The sequence below is a fragment of the Schistocerca nitens genome, chromosome 1 (genome assembly GCF_023898315.1).
Source record: "Schistocerca nitens isolate TAMUIC-IGC-003100 chromosome 1, iqSchNite1.1, whole genome shotgun sequence".
In the NCBI taxonomy this organism is placed as follows: Eukaryota; Metazoa; Arthropoda; class Insecta; order Orthoptera; family Acrididae; genus Schistocerca; species Schistocerca nitens.
The window spans coordinates 172721972-172734239 of record NC_064614.1 but is presented as its reverse complement, the minus strand read 5'-3'; the positions used below and the strand labels follow the sequence as shown (position 1 = coordinate 172734239).

Below are 12268 nucleotides of genomic sequence, written 5' to 3'. Positions count from 1 at the left end.
CATTGTCAGATAGCCATATTTCAATGGCTTCTTTCACTACACAGTTACAATACCGTGATGCAGGGTCAACCACCTGTGTCTCATAGTACAATATTTTATGTCCTTCTGTAAGACAATGTTCCACCACTGCAGATTTTTCTGGCTGAAATAAACATGTGTGGTGATGATACTCCACTCAACCATCCTGGACTGTACAAATTGTTTGTCCAATATAGACTTTCCCGCAATGGCAGGGAATGGAATACGCTTTTAATATTAAATTTCTTTAAAATTTGACCTATTTTTCAACATGTGCTCTCTGCAAAAGGTAGAAAAGCCACCGATTTGCTTGTATCTTCCGTTGGTTCCTGCAAAGGTAAAATCTTGGAGCATGATGGATCTGATTGTCAGTGTAATCATTCTGCTTGAACACAGCTTTTAGACAGTCCAGTTCAAGTGTCAAACTATCTGCATCTGAAATGGCATAAGCTCTTTTTACCAATCTAAATAGGACCCTGTTGCATTGGTACGATGGGTGACAACTTGATGCATGAAGATATCAGTCCATATACACGGGCTTACGATAAACACTAGTCCTAATGTCCCAACATTCCTCCCATAGACCAAGACATCTAAAAACGGAAGTTTTCCATCCTTTTCAACTTCCATCATGGACTTCATATTGGGATGCAGGCAATTAAAATGATCTAGGAAATAATCTAGAGCATCCCTCCCATGTGGCCATACTACAAATATATTTTTGACGTATCTCCAGAAGCAAGTTGGTTTTAAGAATGTGATCTTCAGCACCATGTCATCAAAATCTTCTGTAAACAAATTGGTGACTATGGGGGATAATGGACTCCCTACCCTTTTTTTGGGGAGTATATCTTCAAAAATAGATAGGATTTCAAAGAAATTTAATATTAAAAGTATATTCTGTCTCCTAGCTAAGACCAGAACCCTGATAGGCTCAGTCAAGGATGATTTAGGTTTGAGAAAGCCCAGAGTCTACAAGATTCCCTGCCATTGTGGGAAAGTCTATATTAGACAAACAATTTTTATGGTCCAGGATCATTGCATGGAGCATCATCACCACAGGCATTTATTTCTGCCAGAAAAATCTGTAGTGGTGGAACATTGTCTTACGGAAGGACATAAAATGTTGTACAATGAGACACAAGTGGTTGCCCCTGCGTCACAGTGTTGGGACTGTGTAGTGAAAGAAGCCACTGAAATCTGGCTATCTGACAATATTATAAACAGAGATAAGGAGTATCCTTTAAGTAAGAGTCGGAACCCTGTTCTGTTTGACATTAAGAAACAACGCTCATTGTCTCAATCTTCAAAAACTGTCCATAGTGTTTGATATTGATTTATCGTTTTCACGAGCTTTAACCAGTGGTGCACTGTTGTGCCTGTTGCTAGAGGGCTGTTATGTTTGTGCATACATGATGGACCCATGGTCGATGTATAAAAGAGCCACTGCGGCGTGTTTGATTTCACTTCTGTTGAGATAGTGTGATGGCCTACTCCCCTGAAGATGGTGGCCAGGTGGACTGCCGACATATTGTGTCCAGATGATGAGTTTTTCTGGCTGGAGACCCAATATGAATACAACATAAGAATAAGCAATCAGTCATCTATATTTAATTAATGCATGGCACACATAAACTCATAATAGTGTTGGGGGAGGGGTTTATTAGTGATTGGGAGCTCCAACGTTAGGCGGGTGATGGAGCCCCTTAGGGAAATAGCGGAAAGGTCGGGGAAGAAGGCCAGTGCTCACTCTGTCTTCTTGCCAGGGGATCTCATCCGAGATGTGGAGGAGGCCCTGCCGGCGGCGATAGAGAGCACTGGGTGCACCCGACTGCCAATTGTTGCTCATGTCGGCACCAATGACTCCTGCCGTATGGGTTCAGAGGTCATCCTCAGTTCATACAGGCGGTTGGCGGAGTTGCTGAAGGTGGAAAGCCTCGCTCGCAGGGTGGAATCTGAGCTAACTATTTGTAGTATCGTTCCCAGAACCGATCGCGGTCCTCTGGTTTGGAGCCGAGTGGAAGGCTTAAACCAGATGCTCAGACGATTCTGCGGAGATCTGGGTTGCAAATTTCTCGACCTCCGCTATCGGGTGGAGAAATGTAGGGTCCCCCTGAATAGGTCAGGTGTGCACTACACGCAGGAAGCGGCTACAAGGGTAGCGGAGTATGTGTGGAGTGCACATGTGGGTTTTTTAGGTTAGAGAATTCCCTCCCTAGGCCCGACAAGATGGCTCCTGAGACGCGGCAAGGTAGGAGTAGGCAAAACGCAACAGGGAATAACAATATTAATCTGCTAATAGTAAACTGCAGGAGCGTCTATATAAAGGTCCCAGAACTGCTCTCATTAATAAACGGTCACAATGCCCACATAGTACTAGGGACAGAAAGTTGGCTGAAACCAGATGTAAACAGTAATGAAATTCTAAACTCAGACTGGAATGTATGCCGCAGAGACAGGCTGGACAGTGAAGGGGGAGGCGTGTTTATAGTGATAAGAAGTGCAATAGTATCGAAGGAAATTGACGGAGATCCGAAATGTGAAATAATTTGGGTGAAGGTCACGGTTAGAGCAGGCTCAGACATGGTAATTGGATGTCTCTATAGGCACCCTGGCTCAGCAGCTGTTGTGGCTGAGCACCTGAAGGATAATTTGGAAAATATTTCGAGTAGATTTCCCCACCATGTTATAGTTCTGGGTGGAGATTTTAATTTGCCGGATGTAGACTGGGAGACTCAAACATTCATAACAGGTGGCAGGGATAAAGAATCCAGTGAAATTTTTTTAAGTGCTTTATCTGAAAACTACCTTGAGCAGTTAAACAGAGAACCGACTCGTGGCGATAACATATTAGACCTTCTGGTGACAAACAGACCCAAACTATTTGAAACAGTTAACGCAGAACAGGGAATCAGCGATCATAAAGCGGTTACTGCATCGATGATTTCAGCTGTAAATAGAAATATTAAAAAAGGTAGGAAGATTTTTCTGTTTAGCAAAAGAGACAAAAAGCAGATTTCAGAGTACCTGATGGCTCAACACAAAAGTTTTGTCTCAAGTACAGATAGTGTTGAGGATCAGTGGACAAAATTCAAAACCATCATACAATATGTGTTAGATGAGTATGTGCCAAGCAACATTGTAAGAGATGGAAAAGAGCCACCGTGGTACAACAACCGAGTTAGAAAACTGCTGCAGAAGCAAAGGGAACTTCACAGCAAACATAAACATAGCCAAAGCCTTGCAGACAAACAAAAATTACGTGAAGCGAAATGTAGTGTGAGGAGGGCTACGCGAGAGACGTTCAATGAATTCGAAAGTAAAGTTCTATGTACTGACTTGGCAGAAAATCCTAAGAAATTTTGGTCTTATGTCAAAGTGGTAGGTGGATCAAAATAAAATGTCCAGACACTCTGTGACCAAAATGGTACTGAAACAGGGGATGACAGACTGAAGGCCGAAATACTACATGTCTTTTTCCAAAGCTGTTTCACAAAGGAAGACTACACTGTAGTTCCTTCTCTAGATTGTCGCACAGATGACAAAATGGTAGATATCGAAATAGACGACAGAGAGATAGAGAAACAATTAAAATCGCTCAAAAGAGGAAAGGCCGCTGGACCTGATGGGATACCAGTTCAATTTTACACAGAGTACGCGAAGGAACTTGTCCCCCTTCTTGCAGCGGTGTACCATAGGTCTCTAGAAGAGTGTAGTGTTCCAAAGGATTGGAAAAGGGCACAGGTCATCCCCGTTTTCAAGAAGGGACATCGAACAATGTGCAGAACTATAGACCCATATCTCTAACGTCTATCAGTTGTAGAATTTTGGAACTCGTATTATGTTCAAGTATAATGACTTTTCTGGAGACTAGAAATCTACTCTGTAGGAATCAGCATGGGTTTAAAAACGACGATCGTGTGAAACCCAGCTCACGCTATTCGTCCACGAGACTCAGAGGGCCATAGACACGGGTTCCCAGGTAGATGCCGTGTTTCTTGACTTCTGCAAGGCGTTCGATACAGTTCCCCACAGTCATTTAATGAACAAAGTAAGAGCATATGGACTATCAGACCAATTGTGTGATTGGATTGATGAGTTCCTAGATAACAGAACACAGCACGTCATTCTCAATGGAGAGAAGTCTTCCAAAGTAAGAGTGATTTCAGGTGTGCCGCAGGGGAGTGTCGTAGGACCGTTGCTATTCACATTATACATAAATGACCTTGTGGATGACATCGGAAGTTCACTGAGTCTTTTTGCGGATGATGCTGTGGTATATCGAGAGGAGGTAACAATAGAAAATTGTACTGAAATGCAGGAGGATCTGCAGCGAATTGACGCATGATGCAGGGAATGGCAATTGAATCTCAATGTAGACAAGTGTAATGTGCTGCGAATACATAGAAAGATAGATCCCTTATCATTTAGCTACAAAATAGCAGATCAGCAACTGGAAGCAGTTAATTCCATAAATTAGCTGGGAGTACGCATTAGGAGTGATTTAAAATGGAATGATCATATAAAGTTGATCGTCGGTAAAGCAGATGCCAGACTGAGATTCATTGGAAGAATCCTAAGGAAATGCAATCCAAAAACAAAGAAAGTAGATTACAGTACGCTTGTTCGCCCACTGTTTGAATACTGCTCAGCAGTGTGGGATCCGTACCAGATAGGGTTGATAGAAGAGATAGAGAAGATCCAACGCAGAGCAACGCACTTCGTTACAAGATCATTTAGTAATCGCGAAAGCGTTACGGAGATGATAGATAAACTCCAGTAGAAGACTCTGCAGGAGAGACGCTCAGTAGCTCGGTACGGGCTTTTGTTGAAGTTTCAAGAACATACCTTCACCGAAGAGTCAAGCAGTATATTGCTCCCTCCTACGTATATCTCACGAAGAGACCATGAGGATAAAATTAGAGAGATTAGAGCCCACACAGAGGCATACCGACAATCCTTCTTGCCACGAACAATACGAGACTGGAATAGAAAGGAGAGAGAACCGATAGAGGTACTCAAGGTACCCTCCACCACATACCGTCAGGCGGCTTGCGGAGTATGGATGTAAATGTAGATGTAGCTTATTTCACTAGCATTTGATCTACAGTTCTTTAACCAATTTAAGTAATTACACACAAACACAGATCTACATAACTGAAGCCACATTGTTACTAAATGTTTATGAGTGGTTGACCAGGTAGGTTCAGTGTTGTGGGGAGAGAAAATAGCTTGACCAGACAGGGAAGGCCAGAAGGGCACTCTCAGTGACAGTCCAGAATGACAACTGAACATGACAACAATCATTAAAAGAGAGGGAGAGGGAGAAATTGGGTGATGTGTGCACATCAGTAAGAGTGTGTGTGTGTGTGTGTGTGTGTGTGTGTGTGTGTGTGTGTGTGTGTGTGTGTGTGTGTGTGTGTGCGCGCACATGTACGCATGTGGTTGTGTGTGTATTTAACCTGGAAAACTAGCTGTAAGTCAAACACCATTACATCAGTCAAGCAAAAGATACCAGCCGCCAATCCTCATTTTTTTATTACAATTTCTATCATGGACTTTACAATTTCACAAAATATGAATTTAACATTTGACATATTATGAAAGCTTCACAAAACAGATATCATATGAAAACAATGAAAAGGAAACATAGGCATGTGGAATCATGGTTGCAGGACTGTACTTCCTTGTTTCAAAAAGCAGCTCTATGGTAACACAAGATACATATATATAATTTGTATTAGCATACCTTAGTATCCCCTGCTGCAACAGCCAAATGGATTGCTCTAACATGAGACTCCCTCTGAGCAGGTAAGAAATCTGCTCCCGCAGCCAGCAGTAGCTTCATTGCCTGCATCAGAGAGCTAAGTTACATTTTTATTCCTTTGCGTCATAAGAATTGAATGGACTGATTACATATTAGTTTTTAAAGAATAACAAATTGTTACTTCTGATATAAAACCACTGTGTACATTATATAGCTGATTTTCGCTAGGGTTTCTGTATGATTAATTAGAATGCACATTTCTGTGCCTGCAGCCCGTCATGAAGGAATGTGTAACAAACCCAGGTATCATTCATTCATGTACACATTGTATTTCACAGATCCCACCATAAAAGTTTCCCTTCATGGATGTGGAGCAATAACAGTTATACAGTAACATGTAGAAGTAACTACTCACGTTACTTCTGTAAAGTGTATTAACAACAAATTATGATTAGTGATAATCTTCTCACACTGAAAATTGGGGAATTACTTGTAGCTTATCTTATGTATGTTAGTGTATGTATATCCAGACATAAACAGCTACTGCTTCTCCTCTTAAACTGCACAGTTGCTATTTTTCTCTCATACTTTAAACACAGCATTTATGTAACTTCATACAAAACACTATCAGCTGCCTATATACTGGCAAAGCTAAGATCATTTTAATAAAAGCATTACAGTAAAGCAGGACTTACAATCCTGTGTTTCAATATTCTGATAAATTGCAGGAAAAGGAGGAGTGGCTAATAAAGCATTCTTTTACTTTGTTTTTTGAATAGTTGATGATTTTCAATTTTTTCCCTGGTGTCTACTAGCAACCTGTCACATACACCATTGCACTTGATTGTGAAACTCCTTTCTGAGCTTTACATGAGGGTGCACAATCAAATTACTGTGGTTGTGAATTCCACAATTCAGCCTAATTTTACTTTTATTATTAACCACAAATACTAATAGGAAAAAAATGAATTGGCACATGAGTGTAAGATTTCCAAGGACCTGGAAAATTTTTCCAAAGTGTGTTTGTGTGTCAAGTGCACATGATGTCAAATGTACATAATTCTGATGAACAAATACTTTTTTCACCTCAGCAACATCCCATATACCTATGCTACATCACACTGTTGAGCACAAGTTTGCAAAATATACTATCAATCCAGTCAGCTGGTCTGAAAGAGATTTTTAAGCACAAAAGAGGCAGACCTGAGCCTTTGATTAACTTACTGATATGCTGGGGACACCTCACTTTATTTTCCATCCTGATAGGATAGGAAGTTCATAAATGGAGCTCATTTTAATGTTTTTGCACTTGACAAATATGAGTCTTTATAAGATTCAGGGATACATGTAAGCTGTGAACCAGCTGTCAGCCTGTTCCACTACTCTCCTATCAGTTTGTAAGCATCCAGTCTGTGCTACTTCTCAACATGGAGACACAAAGACAAAAAGCATTGGCTTAATTAAGTTTGAAGCCTCCTGTGGTCAAATGTACATAAATAACAATCTGATTTCTATAGCAGTGCATGTGAAGCATCTGATCTGAATACTGCTGGTGACAACCACAAATAGTAATTTCAGAGTGAAAGTTTTGTGATTGTGCCAGACAATAAACGATTTTCAAAATACCATTTATTGTAGTTATTTGAAGTTGTAGATGATATCTGGGAATGACGTGGATTGTATTTATGAAAATATTTACTTAAACCAAACTCTTAAATTATTGGCTAAGGTACTGAGAATGCAGCATAAGCACCTTTTAATTATTTATTTAGGATAGAATCATCATAGAAACTAGTATATAAAAATGTGAAAGGTGCCATATCTTTAGCTTTCAGCTTCTTCACCTCACCACAGTAGTTGTGTGGCAGTAGTTATTATAGTTGTGGAGATATGAGAGTTTAACATGGTCTCCATCTCATTGTGGTGATCACCAAGATATCTTGTCTCTTTTATATTAATCTATTTATCAAGAGAAAAATTCAAAGTGAACAGTTTTGTAGCTGTCCCACATGTGAATAATGTATGTTTAAAAAACACAAGTCTTTTACATTCACTCCACTACACTGATAATCATTCTGTTCAGTAATCTGTCCAGAAATCGGAGTCTTTTAAAGCTGAATGGTAAGTTAGTTTAAACAAGTGTAATTGTGGTATGAATAACTATTTTTGTGTTCCAGTTAGTATTTTCACTTCTGTGATAATGTTTAGAATTGTTTTTGTGATGGCCTATTGAGAACATTGAGTGACATTAGAAATTCTTTTGGGAAGTTAAGCTTTCATCTTGGTTCAGTGGATTTAAATACTTTTCTTCCCCTAGTATCATATCTTGTACTTAATGATTTATTTGTTGAAAGACATAATTTTTGAGAACAAAGTCTATCATGATGGCACTGTTGTACAAAACTTTCTTGGACTTCTTCCTTGTCAGTTCAAGTTAAAGGCTTAAGCTTTTCATGATTACCTCCATTGTCTTCATCAGAAGCAACTGACTATCAAAACTGCTGCTGTGGTGGCCTTATGTAGCCTGTAGATGGCTTCCAATTGGTTGGTAATTGCGTAATGCTGTTGAAGATGGTGTCAACAGCTGTGCTGGTGATGTCCCACTCCTGTAGTAGCGTGAACATTGTGATGTCTTCTCCACTCCAAGAGCTCACTTCCATGCACTGCTAAGATTATATCAGCTATTACAGATGAAGTTCTTCTCACACATTCATATTTCTATCTCTTTAATTACAGAATTTCAGTATGCATGAGTATGTTTCTCACTGAAATTATTTGCTCACACAACTGTTCTTCATTTAGGTAGTTTTGCTCTATAAACAGATACATTTTTTCAGTGAGTTGTTCCTCTGTTTTTACTATGTTGCTCCACCCATCAGTTAGGGTGATTTCACCAGATTGTGGATCAATGTAACATGTGTAATTTCCAGTTTGTATGTTAGATCATTCAAGGGTATTCTAGTATACCCAAAATATTATTTGTAAATGTTCAAGAATATTTGTAAAAGCTCCAAAACATTATGCAGTGACAAAATTAAGGAGAAGTCTCCATGGTCATGGAATGAGTCAATACATGAAATTATAACACGATAGTAGAAACAGATAAAATGAAATACAAGAAACGTATTCAGGCGACAATTCATAAGTTTAAATAAAGAAAATCAACAATGTAACACTGGAATTTGCTTAATTTTTCAGCTCTTCCAGGAGCTCCTTGACAGAATAGAAGGAGTGAGCCATGAGGAAACTCTTCAGTTTAGACTTAAAAGTGTTTGGGCTACTGCTAAGATTTTTGAGTTCTTGTGGTAGCTTATTGAAAATGGATGTAGCAGAATACTGCACTCCTTTCTGCACAAGAGTCAAGCAAGTGCAGTCCACGTGCAGATTTGATTTCTGCCTAGTATTAGCTGAGTGAAAGCTGCTAACTCTTGGGAATAAGCTAATATTGCTAACAACAAACGACATTAAAGAAAATATATACTGTCTGGGCAATGTCAGAATTCCCAGACTATTGAATAGGGGTCGACAAGAGGTTCTCGAACTTACACCACATATAGCTCGAACAGCCCGTTTTTGAGCCAAAAATACCCTTTTTGAATCAGAAGAATTACCCCAAAAAATAATACCATATGACATCAGCGTATGAAAATATGTGAAGTAGACTACTTTTCATGTTGAAATGTCACTTATTTCAGATACTGTTCTAATGATAAATAAAGCAGCATTTAGTTTCTGAACAAGATCCTGAACATGGGCTTTCCACAACAGCTTATTATCTATCCGAACGCCTAGGAACTTGAACTGTTCTGTCTCGCTTATAATATGCCCATTATGTCTGATCAAAATATCAGTTCTTGTTGAATTGTGAGTTAGAAACTGTAAAAACTGTTATTCACAATGAAGCAGCACTGGAAGTGGTAAACAAGAGGCAGAGTAACACAATAAACTAAAAAATAGACAACTTTAAAACTGCTAACTAAAACTAATAAATCTACAAAACTAATTATAAGATGAAATTCACAAAAGTTAGTTTAAGCACACAAGCTGTTAAAGCTACTGAGGACTATTCCAACCACTGATCTTCACACACAAATGCTTGAATTTTATTAGCACTAGTCTTGAAATATGCTATGCTGGTGAATGGGAATAATGGATACCGGTACTCTAAACATCTTCCTGATTCAAGGTTAGCATAGACATTTTCTTTCAACAATCAAACCAAGACTGGTGACTCAAAAAAAAAAGTCAATGCTATTCTTTTGACTTGTTAGCTATTTCTTGCTTTGGTTATTGCTGTTAAGACCATTGGTGAGTAGGTCCTCTTTCTCTCATTCTCTCTCTCTCCCTAACTGTAATATTCTGGAACTTCTATGTTCCAAATGTTAGGTAAATATTTTTTCAAGTGTGTTAACTGCCATGTAATTACAATGACACAGGTTCTCATTTAATGCTGAAAATAATAAAATTAAATTCAGACAAATAAATTCAGTGTCTAACTTCCAGATTCTATGTAAGTCACTGAGATTTAGATGAACTGTTCTTGTCAAATATTATGCTATCCCACTTTCATAAATCCTTATTTGAATTATTCAAAATGAAATATTCTGTCTACAAATATGCTCACTAATATTTACTCAAATACTGAACAAATTGACATCCATGTAATAATGAGCATCACAAAAAATTTGTATAAACAAGGATGCAAGATTAAATGATTCAGTGTATCCATAACGAGAAAACAATGTGTTGTGTTGCACAGTGACTTTAAAGTAAGTAAGCATGTATGGAAAAAAATGTGACATAATTACTAACATCAAAATTTTTGCACTCAATTGCTGCTTGGAGCGCTGTACTTCCAGCATGATCCTGCATATTAACATTGGCACCTTCTTTTAGCAATAACTTTACAGACTGTTTTCCTTTGACAGCAAGCATCAGTGGGGTCTGACCACCATTGTCCTGTTGATTGATCCCCATTTCATGTTGCTCATTTCTATCATTCAGCAGTAATTTCACAGCCTCAGCATGGTGGGACTGAGCTGCCCAGTGCAGAGGCATCCGACCATTTAAATCCCTCTCTGTTACATCTGCTCCAGCAGCAATCAGAGCGTCCACCGTCTGAAAAAAATTTCCTTTGAAATGTTTATAATGTGGTGAGTGTTATGAAAAATTAGCCTTGTCACTGTTAGAATTAATGTGAAGAGATCATGTTGTTCTGTAATAGCAAATCTCAATCAATAAAATTCTTCTTTTGCTACAAATATCTTACAAACAAGTCCCAAATGCACCAATTCTAATTCTACTTCATATTTATGTGGGAAAAAAACAAATGACAATAAAAAATAAAGTTAAGGAATAAGCCAGTCATGTTATATTACTTAATTACAGGTAACACAGATCGAGCATATGACCATGTTCAATCAACTTGTAGGGAAAAAAGGTTACATCAATGGAAAACCCAGGAAGTAATATAACATGTATATGAGCAGAAATAGGAAAGGATGCTAGATCACAGATCAAAGTCCTTTTTCACAGCTATGACACACACACACACACACACACACACACACACTCTCTCACTAACTGTCTCAAAATGCTGCAGCCTGGCCTGTGCAGGTAGTAATTTTGCATGTGTTGAATGGGTGATTGGGAAATAGAAGTGGTATGAAGTGGGAAGAAGGAGTAACAAAAAGAGAACAGAAACATCATGTCAGTAAAGAACATGTAGTTGCATGCGGAAGTGTGTCAAATAACAAGGTAGGGGGCAGAGTATGGGGCTGCTGAAAGCAATGCCAAGACAAAAGTGCAGAGGGACAGTGAAGGATAAAGAGATGGAGAGAGTCAATGTCAGGGTCTGGTGACTCTCCTCCAGAAACAATTTTCTTCACTTCCAACTGCTGCTTATCTTTTCTATGCTTTGTCAATTTCATAGTGCAGCAACCTCTACACAGAAAGTTCCAAACATATACAAACCACATCTTAAAAAAATTAATTTTTTTATTAGGAAGATTTAACAAGTGAGAGGTCTTAACTTGTTTTTAGGACACACCTGCACATCAGTAACATTTAGTACACAGGTAATTTCCTTATGAACAAGCATTATTATTTTTATATTCCATTACACACGTCATATTCCACCAATCATCTGAATGTGGAAAGAAGGAAAAAAGTGATCCCATTTAAAACTGCTAACTAAAACTAATAAATCTACAAAACTAATTATAAGATGAAATTCACAAAAGTTAGTTTAAGCACACAAGCTGTTAAAGCTACTGAGGACTATTCCAACCACTGATCTTCACAAACAGACAAAGAAACATGGTGGAGGACTTCAATTAATAATATGTTTGGCTATAGTATACACAAACACCGCGCCGAGTGGCCGTGCGGTTAGAGGCACCATGTCACTAATTACATGGCCCCTCCCTCCAGAGGTTCGAGTCCTCCCTCGGGCATGGGTATGTGTGTTGTCTTTAGGGTAAG

At 38.8% G+C, this 12268-nt stretch overlaps 1 protein-coding gene across 1 annotated transcript in view; it reads right to left on the bottom strand.

Annotated features, from left to right (window-relative positions):
* LOC126244799 (serine/threonine-protein phosphatase 6 regulatory ankyrin repeat subunit C-like) overlaps positions 1-12268 on the bottom strand; it is a 297603-nt gene that overhangs the window by 15945 nt on the left and 269390 nt on the right. Inside the window, exons 13-14 of the mRNA XM_049948268.1 lie at positions 10598-10903; positions 5768-5869 (exon numbers count right to left, since the gene is read on the bottom strand). Of these exons, the coding sequence (XP_049804225.1) occupies positions 5768-5869; positions 10598-10903 (408 nt within the window). The remainder of the gene's footprint in view (positions 1-5767; positions 5870-10597; positions 10904-12268) is intronic.